This window comes from Carcharodon carcharias, chromosome 4 (assembly GCF_017639515.1).
Source record: "Carcharodon carcharias isolate sCarCar2 chromosome 4, sCarCar2.pri, whole genome shotgun sequence".
Taxonomy (NCBI): domain Eukaryota; kingdom Metazoa; phylum Chordata; class Chondrichthyes; order Lamniformes; family Lamnidae; genus Carcharodon; species Carcharodon carcharias.
In genome coordinates, this window is record NC_054470.1 from 163,926,506 (window position 1) to 163,940,266 (window position 13,761).

General features: G+C 43.6%; 1 protein-coding gene across 1 annotated transcript in view; it reads right to left on the bottom strand.

Moving 5' to 3' along the window:
* serinc5 (serine incorporator 5) overlaps positions 1 to 13,761 on the bottom strand; it is a 92,707-nt gene that overhangs the window by 22,621 nt on the left and 56,325 nt on the right. The window contains exons 5-6 of the mRNA XM_041186199.1: positions 3,684 to 3,777; positions 1,215 to 1,426 (exon numbers count right to left, since the gene is read on the bottom strand). Of these exons, the coding sequence (XP_041042133.1) occupies positions 1,215 to 1,426; positions 3,684 to 3,777 (306 nt within the window). The remainder of the gene's footprint in view (positions 1 to 1,214; positions 1,427 to 3,683; positions 3,778 to 13,761) is intronic.

The window sequence follows — 13,761 nt, forward strand, 5'->3', positions numbered from 1 at the left end:
TCAAAAAACTCCAGCAAGTTAGTTAAACATGATTTCTCCTTTAGAAACCCATGCTGGCTCTTCCTTATCAACTCATATTTTTCCATGTGACTACTAATTCTATCCTGAATAATTGTTTCTGAAATCTTGCTCACTGTTAAAGTTAAACTGACTGGTCTGTAATTGCTGGGTTTATCCTTACAACCTTTTTTGAACAAGGGTGTAATGTTTGCAATTCTCCAGTCCTCTGGCACCACCCCTGAGTCTAGGGAAGACTGAAAGATTATGGCCAGTACCCCTGCAAATTCTACTCTTACTTCCTTCAACATCCTTGGATGCTTTTGATCCGGTCCCGGTGCCTTGTCAAATTTAAGTACTGACAGTCTATTCAATACTTCCACCTTGCCAATTTTTAACCCTTTTAGTGACAGAGTTTCCACGTCAGTCACCATGGCCTGGGTAGCATATACGTCCTTGGTAAACATAGAAACATAAAAATTAGGAGTAGGAGTAGGCCATTTGGCCCTTCGAGCCTGCTCTGCCATTCATTATGATCGTGATTGATCATCCAACTTAATAGCCTGCTCACACTTTCTCCCCATATCCCTTGATCCCTTTCGCCCCAACAGCTAAATCTATAGATACCTAAAGACAGATGCAAAGACAGTTCTTAAGACAGATGCAAAGTGTTCATTTGATTCCTCAGCCATGATCCTTTCCTCCATCTGCAAATTCCTTTTTAGGTCCCTCAGAATGCTGGGTTAAATTCAAAGTTAATTCCCTGCTTGCATATTGTAATGACTTATACCCAACAGCTGCCCAAGGGTTCCTGATTCACCTGAAAACCCTGCCAAATCAAATCCAAAGTGGGCAGGATCATGTCGAGTTACCAACTCAGGGCCACTTTTGAGTCATTTAACACGCCCTTCCCTCACCCACACCAGAACCCGCTTCCCCTTGGCAGTTAGAATTCTGCCCATGATGTCCACATAAAGAGTAGAAAGCTGATAGCACTAACAATTAACCACTTAAACTGCATCAAAATACAAGATATTTTAAATATTATTTGAATGCTTTGAAACTGTTTTGAACAGGGACAAACAAGTGAATCTCAAATCAGGTCTCAGTGACTTTCCTCATGCAGTTCAGCCAGTAACACAGGGATGAAAATAAAAGCACTGAGAAAGTGTTAGTTTAATGGTACATGAGTCAGTATTCAAAGTTTATGAACTCACATTTTTGAACACAGGGTGTAATCGCCACCATGGAGACAACGAAGCAGAGGCCAGTATTGACACCCAGTAAAATCTTGTTTAGCGTACATCCATCAGGGTCGGTGTAAAAGATCACCATTAGAACAACAGCGCAAACAGCGACCGAGTAAAGAATGAGTGTAACCAGGGCCAAGGCAGCATACCAGCATTTATTGTTTGCTGTTCCAGCCCACCTATTAGCAAGACAGACAGAACAGGAAACTGGTTAGTCGTCATTTGGCTAGTGGATAGCAAAAGTCCACATGTTATACCAGATATGAGATAACAGTGCCCAGAACCTTAGAAGTTTATTAGAACGCTGTACTGACAGGGCACATTTCCCAAATAGAGCATAGTAACTTAAGATATGAGGAAAATAAATCTCTCTGGTTCTATTCAAATTAAAAACACAATTATATCCCTTGCCAGTTTTCCATCGTTCCCCTTCACATCAGGTCGAAACAGCCAGCCGGTACAGATTATAAACTTCTGGCAATGTCATTCTGTAATCATTCACTAGGAACAGTCCACAAACTAGCTTTGATGTCACTTCAAGCTTCTCCTTCAGACCTGCAGAAAAATGTATCCTTTACGCATCCCCTTCCTTTAGCCATCATGCTCAACACTGGAAGCCAGCCCATGTGGAACTACTGCACTAAGCCACACATCAACTTTACAGGATAGATGGGACACTCCAAGGTATTCATTGTACTTATACTAAAGAAAATGTTGATGCCAAGATACATTTTGATGGGACTTGGAGAGAACAGGGGTATATTAAATAGGTAGGCTTGCCTTTAACTGTTCTGTGGCCAATAGTTTTAAAAGCTGAAGCAACTCATTTATCCCTGGTCCTTGATGATCAATTGGCCTATGGGGTGTAAGGAAAAGAAGGATCGTTCCTAACTGGTCTTCCTGCTGACCGGGGAGGAGGATCAGTATCTTTGCCTAAAATCAGGCAGCTTTCTTATTGGCTTATCTCCCTCCATTAATAGCTTACTCTCTCCTAGTGTGGCACTTGGGATAAGTAAGTGCAAGGTTACTTTTATGCATTACATCACCCAAACACAAATAATAGTGGAATCTAGAATGAATCCAACTTGATAAGCTGATTAAATGTTTACCAGCAGTGGAAGAAGCTACTTGTCCTCATCATCGACCCAAAATATGCACAACTGTAGGGAGTTTTGTCTTCAATACAGCCAATTATTCAACGATTGTTAATCTGCTTTGTGAAGTTGATAAAAACATTAACTCTGTCTTTCTCTCCACAGATGCTGTCAGGTCTGCTGAGTTTTTCCAGCATTTTTTGTCTTTGTCTCAGATTTCCCACATCCGCAGTATTTTGCCTTTATAATTAAAATGATGTTGTGCTTTCACTGTAATGTTTTGAGAATAAGATTGTGCGCACAACTGCTTTATGCACTCTGGATCATTATGTCAACAACAAGGTGAACAGTGACGTTAAAATTCTGAGCACAAAGCACTACAAAAAGGAGTTTCAAGACAATGGCTAACAGCCTCCATAGCTCTGTAACCAATAATGGATCCCAGTCTCAGAAACAAACCATGTGATATTACGTACATCAGGGGCAGAACTTTCAGCTCGGCACGTGGGCACGCACCCAATACGCCTGAGCGTGAAATAGCATGTGACGACGACTGGCCCACGTGTCCTGATGTCATCACTCACTCGCGCAATATTTCGGTCAGTGGGCACGCGAAGAGTTGGCAGCACGCCCGCCAACAATTAAGAGGGCTATTAAGCCCAGTAATCGATTAATGAATTTGAATTTTTCACTGCCTGTCCAACCTTACAGTTGGCAGGCAAGCGAATAGGCCTGGCGGCCTTTGCGTTTTTTTGTGAAACCTAATCCAAGGGCAGGATGAGGTTTCCAACAGTGAATAAAAAAAAAGTAAAAGATGTTTTAAACTCATTTTAACATGTCCCTGTTCACTTGGGGACATGTTTCCCTTATTTTTCAAATCTTTGTTTTTAATTTTTGAATCCTTTAGCCCCCTGAAGCAGCTCTGTGCCTTCAGGGAGCTTGCAATGATCGCTGGCCCGCACATGCGCAAACTTCAGCGTTCGTGTTCCTCCCCCTGCAGCGCTGAGGCCCTCAGCGTGCGTTTCATGCTGGCTGGCCGTTAATTGGCCAACTAGCATGAAATTGCAGTCGGGGCCCCGATTGCAGATGGCAGGCCATTTCGCAACCGCTCCCAGGCTGCACCCGCCCAACGAGGGGAAAATCCTCCCCCAAAGCTGCGGAAAGAAAAAAGGTTTTCTCACTCTTTCTAAACAATCCAGGGTGAACAAAAGCACAAACTTATAAATTATTATTCTGCCCAACGATAAACCAATTGGTCGCCAGTCCGAAAACTTTGTCGCTTGTCTGTTCAAACTTCAAAGGGCTCCCTACTTCTAAAAGCTTTTCAAGGGAAGTAACTCACCAAGTTTTGTTCCATTTGTGTGCAAACTCCACCAGCAGCATGAGCTGAATCAGGATGAAGAGAAAGGCCCCAGCTGCGCCAATGTACAACCATGCTGCTCTCAAAAAAGCAAAACAAATAATTAGCATACATGACTGTCCAACCTAGATTAGATTATGCAGAAATGCAGCGTTATTTCTTTACAAATATGTATGGTTTACCAAAAATCATAGTGAACAGGGCTTTTAATAGCACCTGCCATTAGTCAGACTTACTCGTGTGTGTTTAGGTTTTATAAGAAGTTGCTGGAAGTGTGAGCTAATAATAGCACGGCAAGGGAAACAGGGCAGCCATCTACACACCTCCTTAACCAATCAGATGAAAGAAGTGAGAAACAAAAAGGAAGGACATGGGAAGAAGAAAGTGTAAATTCAAGTGGGCGAATTCAGTCTCAAATCAGGGACAGAACAAGAAATAAAGGAGAGAGAAATCAGGGAGAAGAGAGAGACAAAAAGAACAAGTGTTTCTAAAATTTAAGATTTGATTTTTTTTTAAATCTCCAAATCTAACAATTAATACCGCAAGGAATTAAACTCCACATTTAATAGTTAATTTTCAGGGACTGAGAGGTTGATTGGTAGTAATTAACTATTAGTACATGGTTAAAAGGGGAGACTTTGAATGGCAAAACTTAACTTTCAATTGCAGACTTACTTTATATATGCTGTTCAAATGCAGAACTTCACACCATTCGTTGCATTTGTTGCGAGGCACACATGATGACTTTTGCACACAGTTAACAGCGGAGCTGTGCAACTTGACAGAAACTTATGGATATTGGTATTTAACCGTGCATCAGCTCCACTCCTGACGTTACTGTACCATTTATGCATTGATTAATGGACAGTGCCATTAGCCTGACCATTATTTTGACAACAACATTTGGTCCCATGTAACATTCAGCTTTAATTTATTCATTTTTAGGAAGAGCAAATTGTCTCTCACTGATTGTAGCCAATTCCAAGAAACCAAGACTTTGGGGCAATAAAATAGTTGTGTGCCTCATATTAGAACGCAGACCTGTTCTTCTCTTCAGTTTTACTACAGCAGGAAACAAACTGTACAAAACACTCCAGGATAGAGGAAGCTTAGTCATCCCAGTTGTAGTAATTATAGTTTGGATAAACATAGGACTGTAGCTTTAAGAATAATCAGGTGTTGTAAGATCACATGATCTGCCTAAACCAAATCAGTTAGCAGTGCGGGAACTTCGGTGGGTTGTGGGGGGGGTGGGGGCCTGGAAAATCAATTCTTATAACACCAGTCTACTACCTACATTTTCCAATTCAATTCAGTACAAAAGAAACCAATAAAGTTACACTAGAATTTAAGGCTTCATGATTTGGTCTTCCCTGTTCTATATATTCAAATGTGTGCTTCAACACTTGGCTGTGTTACGAAAATTTATTGATGTATATATCAGATCATTTCCATGGGAACAATCACCGTTTGCTATTTAATACTGTTGCAAGTCAGTTGCATGAAGTGTCGGCTTAAATCCAGGCAGCTTTAAAATGTCTATGAATCGCAAAAGGCTGCTATGCAAGTACAGGAAGTAATTAGGAAAGCTAAGAGAATTTTATCGTTTATTGTGAGGCGAAATGTATACAAAAATAAGGAGGTTATGCTTCAGTTATACAGGGCATTAGTGAGACCACATCTCGAGTTCTGTGTACAGAACTGGTCTCCTTATTAAAGGAAGGATGTAAGTGCATTGGTAGCAGATCAGAGAAGGTTTACTAAACTAACAACTGGAATGGGAGGGTTGTCTTATGAGGAGAGGTTGGTCAAGCTAGCCTTGTATCTGCTGGGGCTTAGAAGTTTAAGAGGTGACTTGATTGAAACCTTTAAGATCCTGAGGTGTCTTGACAGGGTGGCTGTGGAGAGGATGCTTCCTCTTGTGGGATAATCCAGAACTAGAGGTCACTGTTTAAAAATAAGAGGTCGCTCATTTAAGACAGGGATGAGGAGAATTCTTTCCTCTCAGAGGGTCGTGTATCTTTGGAACTCACTTCCTCAAAAGGTGGTGGAAGCAGGATCTTTATATATTTTTAAGGCAGAGCTAGATAGATTCTTGATAAGCATTGGGGTAAGAGGCTATTGGGGGTAGATGGGAGTGTAGAGTTGAGGTTACAATCAGACCAATCAGATTCAATTCATATTGAATGACAGAGCAGGCTCGAAGAGCCGAGTGGCCTACTCCTGTTCCTAATTTCTAAGTCTGCAGCCGGAAGATAATTAAAATATGAAGAGGTCATGCCTGCTCACTTAGGTGGATGTAAAATATCTTGGAACAGTATTCAAAGAGCAGCGAGTGGGGGGGGGGGGGGGTGGGTGTGGAGTCTGATCAACATTTATCCCTCAACCAACTGAGATGGTTTAATTGGTCATAGGTCCAATTACTTTTTATGGGATCTTGCTGTGTACAGAATGGATGCAGTATTTCCCTACATTACAGCAATGGCCACACTTCAAACATAATCGATAGACTGAAGTGCTCTGGGGTGTTCTGAAACGGTGAAAAGCTCCATATAAATGCAAGTTCTTTACAGTATTTTGAACATATTTAAGCTGCATTCATTCGTGAAACAAATTCGCTTCATGCTGATCTGCACTATCAAGGTTTTAAGATCTTATTACTTCCGCTAATGTACCCACAATTCTTATAAAGCATTACATTAAATCTGACCAAGTGAAGGACAACACTTCATAAAGTTAATGGTTATTTCAAAGCTCTGTGATGCCTGAATCTATATAGGTATCTTTTTCCATTCTAATTCTTTGAATGGACAATATCAAATTACATTTTTAAAGCATCTTTAATGTGGTAAAACATCCCAAGGCCCTTCATAGGAATATTATAAAACAAAATTTGACCTTGATCCAGGTAGTACAAGAAAATCCAGGTTTCAAAGAGCGATTTAAAGGAGAGGCAGAGGCAGAGAGGTAGGAAGGCTTAGGCAGGGATTTCCAGAGCTTAGGTCCTAGGCAGCTTTTTTTAAAAATATATTCATTCATGGGATGGAGGCTTCGCTGGCTAAGCCAGCATTTACTGTCCATCCTGAATTGCCCTTGGGAAGGTGGTGGTGAGCTTCCTTCTGGAACTGCTGCCATCCATGTGGTGTAGGTACACCCACTGTGCTGTTAGGGTGGGAGTTCCAGGATTTTAACCCAGCAACAGTGAAGGAACAATGATATATTTCCAAGTCAGGATGATGACAGGCTTGAGGGGGAACTTTCAGGTGGTGACGTTCCCATCTATCTGCTGTCCTTGCCCTTCCATGTGGTAGAGGTTGTGGGTTTGGAAGGTGCTGTATATGGAGCCTTGGTGAGTTGCTGCAGTGTATCTTGTACACGGTACACATTGCTGCTACCGTGCGTCAGTGGTGGAGGGAGTGAATGTTTGTGGATGGGGTGCCAATTAAGCGGGCTGCTTGGTCCTGGATGGTGTCAAGCTTCTTGAGTGTTGTTGAAGCTGCACTCATCCAGGCAAGTGCAGAATATTCCATCACACATCCAACACGTGCCTTGTAGATGGTGGACAGGCTTTGGGGAATCAGGAGGTGAGTTACTCGCACAGGATTCCTAGCCTCTGACCTCTCTTGCAGCCACAGTATTTATATGGTAGTTCAGTTTCTGGTCAATAGTAAACCCCCCCCCACCCCACCCGCCCCCGGCCAGGATGTTGATAGTGGGAGATTCAGCAATGGTAATGCCATTAAATGTCAAGGATGGTTAGATTCTTTCTTGTTGGAAATGGTCATTCGCATCACACATGTGCCAGGCAACGTTACTTGTCACTTGTCAGCCCAAGCTTGGATATTATCCAGGTCTTGCTGCATTTGGACATGGACAGCTTCAGCATCTGAGGAGTCATGAATGGTGCTGAACATTGTGCAATCATCAGTGAACATCCCCACTTCTGACTTTATGATGGAAGGAAGATCATTTATGAAGCAGCTGATGATGGTTGGACCTAGGACACTACCCTGAGGAACTCCTGCAGTGATGTCCTGGAGCTGAAATAACTGACCTCCAACAACCACAACCATCTTCCTTTGTGCTAGGTATGACTCCAACCACCAGAGAGTTTTGCTAGGGCTCCTTGATGCTACACTCGGTCAAATGTTGCCTTGATGTCAAGGGCAGTCACTCTCACCTCAATTTGGGAGTTCAACTTTTTTTGTCCATGTTTGAACCAAGGCTGTAATGAGGTCAGGAGCTGAGTGGCACTGACAGAACCCAAACTGAGTGTCAGCTAAGCAAGTGCAGATTGATAGCACTGTTGATGACCCCTTCCATCACTTTACTGATGCTCGAGTGTAGATCGATTGGGACGTAATTGACTGGGTTAGGTTTGTCCTGCTTTTTTTGTGTGCAGGACATAACTGGGCAATTTTCCGCATTGCCGGGTAGATGCCAGTGCTGTCATTGCACTGGGGCAGCTTGGCTAGGGGCGTGGCAATTTGTGGAGCACAAGTCTTCAGTACTATTGCCGGAACGTTGTCAGGGCCCAAAGCCTTTGCAATATCCAGTGCCTTCAGCCATTTCTTGATATCACATGGAATGAATCAAATTGGCTGAAGACTCACATCTGTAATGCTAAGGACCTCTGGGGGAGGCCAAGGTGGGTCATCCACTCGGCACTTCTGGCTAAAGATTATTGCAAATGCTTCAGCCTTGTATTTTGCACTGCTGTGCTGGGCTCCCTCATCATTGAAGATGGGGGTATTTATGCAGCCTCCTCCTCCAGTGAGTTGTTTAATTGTCCATTCACAACTGGATGTGGCAGGACTGAAGAGCTTGGATCTAATCTGTTTGTTGTGGAATTGCTTAGCCCCGTCTATCACTAGCTGCTTATGCTGTTTGGCACGGAAGTAGTCCTGTGTTGGTACCTCATTTTTCGGTCTGCCTGATGCTGTTCCTGGCCTTGCAGGATGATCATGTCAGGCTGTTGCTTGACTAGTCTGTGAGACAGCTCTCCCAATTTTGACACAAGCCCCAAGATGTTAGTAGGGAGGACTTTGCAGGGTCGACGGGGTTGTTTTTGGTGCCTAGGTCAATGCCGGGTGCTCCGTCCTGCACTCTTCATTGAACCAGGGTTGATCCCCTGGCTTGATGGTAATGGTAGAGTGGGGGATATGCCGGGCCATGAGGTTACAAATTGTGTTTGAGTACAATTCTGCTGCTGATGGCCCACAGTGTCTCATGGATGTCCAGTCTTGAGTTGCTAGAACTGATCAAAATCTATCCCATTTGGCACGGTGACAGTGCCACCCAACATGATGGAGGGTATCCTCAATATGAAGACGGGACTTCGTCTCCACAACGACTGTGCGCTGGTCACTCCTATCAATACTGTCATGGATAGATGCATCTGTAGCAGGCAGGTTGGTGAGGATGAGGTCAAGTATGTTTATGCATCTTGTTGGTTCCCTCACCACCTGCCACAGGCCCAGTCTAGCAACTATGTCCTTCAGGACTCACCCAACTCAGTCATTTGTGGTGCTACTGAGCCACTCTTGGTGGTGAACATTGTAGTTTCCCACCCAGAGTACATTTTGTGCCTTGCCATCCTCAGTGCTTCCTCTAAGTGGAGTTCAACATGGAGGAGCCCTGATTCATCAGCTGAGGGAGAGCAGTACATGGTAATCAGCAGGAGGTTTCCTTACCCATGTTTGACCTGATGCTATGAGACTTCATGGAGTCCCGAGTCAATGCTGAGGACTCCCAGAGCAACTCCCATTCGACTGCATACCACTGTGCAGCCACTTCTGCTGGGTTTGCCCTGCTGGTGGGACAGGACATACCCAGGGATGGTGATGGTGGTGTCTGGGACATTGTCTGTAAAGTATGATTCCATGAGGATGACCATGTCAGGCTGTTGCTTGACTAGTCTGCAAGACAGCTCTCCCAATTTTGGCACAAGCCCCAAGATGTTAGTAAGGAGGATTTTGCAGGGTCAACAGGGTTGTTCCCAGTGCCTAGGTCGATGCCTGGTGGTCCGCCCTGTTCCATTCCTTTTTGACTTTTTAGTGGTTTGATACAACTGACTGGCTTGCTAGACCATTTCAATGGGCATTGAAGAATCAACCACATTGCTGCCTTCTGCACAGCCACCAATACTGGAGCGATTAAAATCACAAATGCACAAAAAACCAGAATTGGAGGAGTCCAGGAATTTGGGAAGGTTTTAGGCCTGGATGCGGTTACAGCAGTAGAAGAGAAAATGAGTATGGTGCCTCAAGATCTCAAAACGTGCTAAGATGCTTTCTAGTCAAGTAAGTGCTTTTGAAGCACAGTCACTGTTGTAATGTAGGAAATGCTGCAAGCAATTTGCACTCAAGCTCCCACACACAGCAATATAAGGATCAGATAATCTCTTTTATTGTTGACTGAGGAATAAATACTTTCATTGTCCAGGATACCCTGGATAACTCCCCTGTTCACTATAGAAATAGGGCCATGCAATTTTTGCTTCCAACAGATAGAGGAGGCAGTTTAATGTCCGATCCTAAAGACTGCACTTCTGATAGGCGGCGCTCTCTCAATATTAATGACAGTCCAGGTTTTCATCCTTGAGTCTGAGTTGGGACTTGAACCCACAGCCTTCTGGCTCAGAGACGGGTCTACTAAAATTGAGACATGGCTGAGAGCACAAGCATAGAGAGATTTGAAAATAAGGAAGTTTAAAATCAAGGCAATGTAAGACCAGCAGTAAAGCAACTGAACAGATTGCTGCAATACAGCTATCCAAAATGTCAAGTTTCAAATGAGTTAACTGCAACTTTGAAATCACAAAGTAAACACCAGCGCAATAAAATTCACAGTGGAAAAAAGTAACAAACTTGATCTTAAAAAAATACCATCCACAGATAAGAACAAGATTCTCATTGTTCCAACTGTATTTTTTTTTACTTAGCAGATAGTCACATGGAAATGTAAATACAAAGCATTTACTGTCCTTCAGAATCAATGAACTGAAGTCACCAGCACAGCTGAAATATAGAGCATAGCACCAAGAGACTCCTGTAAATGGTGGATGCTGCCCAAGCAACTGGCTCTTGCTCCTTTGTTGCTTCAAGTGCTTTCCATTCATTCAGAAACCTTAACCTGATTATTATTCCAGAAGGTTCTCATCAATGCTAGTGGGTAGTCTATCTACTGCAGTTGGATTTGAACCAGCGAAACAAAACAATCTCAATAAGTGCAAACTTGCTCAATCCTAAAACCCTGCTGTTGGTAAGATAAAACCTTTGGGATGACGCTGCATTGGAAGTCAGTCCTTTAACTTCACTAACTTTATCCTGCTCACTTACAGAGAACTGCAGTTAGCAAACCCATTAGTACAGCACTTATTATACTTCACTTACAGTTCCAGCATTGTTTTCAAAACATTTTCCATCTCGGGGCCCAAAACAACAGAAGGATGGTTCAAACTGAGCTAAGTAGTGGAATGTTGGCCTTACTGAATGTTTAACCCTTCACCATCCACAAATTCTGAATTCCCAACAGAATTCCAATTCGGAAACAGCTTCATGAACCATTACATTGCTTAGTGTATTCTTTAGGCCAACAACTAGTGGGAAAAATGCAGAGGAAACAGTTAGAGGTGAGGCGAGAGTGACTGAGGCATCATTTGGCTGAATGTGGCATCAAGCAGCCCTAGCAAATCTGAAGTCAATGGAAATCGGGGGAAAACTCTCTGCTGGTTGGAGTCATACCTAGCACAAAGGAAGATGGTTGCATTTGTTAGAGGCCAATCATCTCAGTTCCAGGACATCACTGCAGGAGTTCCTTCGGGTAGTTTTCTAGGCCAAACCATCACCCCCTGTTTCATCAATCACCGTCCCTCCATCATAAGGATGTTCGCTAATGATTGCACAATGTTCAATGCCATTCGCCACTCCTCAGATACTGAAGCAGTCCATGTTCAAATGCAACATCCAGGCTTGGGCTGATAAGTGGCAAGTAACATTCACCCACACAAGTGCCAGGCAATGACCATCTCCAACAAGAGAGAATCTAATCAACTCCCTTGACATTCAATGGCATTACCAGTGCTGAAAATCCTAACAACATCCTGGGCCAGAAGCTGAACTGGCCCAGCCATATAAATAGTGGCTACAATAGCAGATCAGAGGCTGGGAGTTCTGCAGCAAATAACTCACCTCCTGTCATCCCAAAGTCTGTCCTCCATGTACAGGGCACAAGTCAGGTGCATTAGCTACTTACCTAGATAAGAGTGCCTCCAGCAACTCTCAAGAACCTTGATACCATCCAGGACAAGGTAGCCTGTTTGATCAGCACCTCATTCCCCCACCTTAAACATTCACTTCCTCCATCATGACACACAATGGCAGCATTGTGTACCATCTACTAGATACACTGCAGCAACTCACCAAGGCTCCATAGACAGCACCTGCCAAACCCACAATCTATGCTAACTCAAAGGACAAGGGCAGCAGACACATGGGAACATCACCAGCTGCAAGTTCTCCTCCAAGTTACTCACCATCCTGACTTAGAAATATATTGCCATTCCTTCACTGTCACTAGGTCAAAATCCTGGAACTCCTTCCCTAACAGCAGTGGGTGTGCCTACACTACAGGGACTGCAGCGGTTCAAGAAGGCAGCTCATCACCACCTTCTCAGGGGCAATTAGGGATGGGCAATAAATGCTGGCCTAAACCACATCCCATGAAAGAATAAAAAAAATTGCAAGGAAATTACAGAGAAGGGTAAGAATTATAGGCTTCTGCACCTCCCCCCACACTCCCACCCCTAGCCTCAACACCCGAATTGCCCACTTTCCACTCCTCCAGCCCTTTCCTCTCCCCCCTGCCCTGGGACCTTGTAAATTTACCTTGCCAATTGAGGGGCAGAAGTCTGCCTGCAGCCAACTGACACTCATTCAAGTGTGAAATGGCTGCAGGGCACTCGGAGTTGGCGGGGTTGTGCTCTCTGCCAACTCTTCAGATGGCAGGAAGGGAAACTCTGCCATCCAAAATATTCAGACCATAGAGTAGTTATAGTGGGAGACTTTAGTTACTCTAATGTCGGCTGGGATAGCAGTAGCGTAAAGGGCAGAGAAGGGCAAGAATTTCTAGGATGTGTTTAGGAGAATTTTCTACATCAGTATATTCCCAGTCCAATGAAGATAGACCCAATTCTTGGGATTTTTTTTTTAATTCATTCATGGAATGTGGGCGTCACTGTCTAGGCCAACATTTATTGCCCTAACTGCTCTCGAGAAGGGGGTGGTGAAATGCCTTCTTCAACCGCTGCAGTCCATGTGGTGTAGGTACATCCACAGTGCTGTTAGGGAGGGAGTTCCAGAGTTTTGACCCAGCAAGAGTGAAGCTACGGCGATACATTTTCAAGTCGGGATGGTGATTGGCTTGGAGGGGAATCTCCAGGTGGTAGTTTCCTTTTCCATCTAGATAGTAGTGGTTGTGGGTTTGGAAGGTGCTGCCTAAAGAGCTTCATTGAGCTCCTGCAGTGCATCTTGTAGATGGAATGAGGTAGGCCAAGTGGATCAAGTGTCAGTAGGGGAACATTTAGGGGACAGTGATCATTGTATTATAAAGTTTAGGTTGGCGATGGAGAAAGGCAAGGTGTGATCCAAAGTAAGAATAATTAATTGGGGGGGGGGGGGGTGGTGTGGTGAAGGGCAAACTCTAATGCAGTGAGAGTGAATCTGTCCCAGAAAAATTGAAATCAAGGGATGGCAGTTAAAATGGTAACTAGAACAATGGGTGCCATTGAGAAGGAGATTGTTCAGTTACAGTCAAGGTGCATTCCCATAAGGGGGAAAAGGTATGATGAAAGAGACAGAGAGTAAGATGAAGCAGAAAAAGGGTGCATATGACAGATGTCAGACAGATAATACAATTGAAAATCAGTCTCAATATAGAAGGTTCAAAGGGGAATTGAAAAAACAAATAAGAGAAGCAAAGTGGCAGTATGAGAAAAAACCTGGCAGCTAACATAAAAGGGAATCCAAAAGTCTTCTATAAACATATAAAGAGTAAAAAT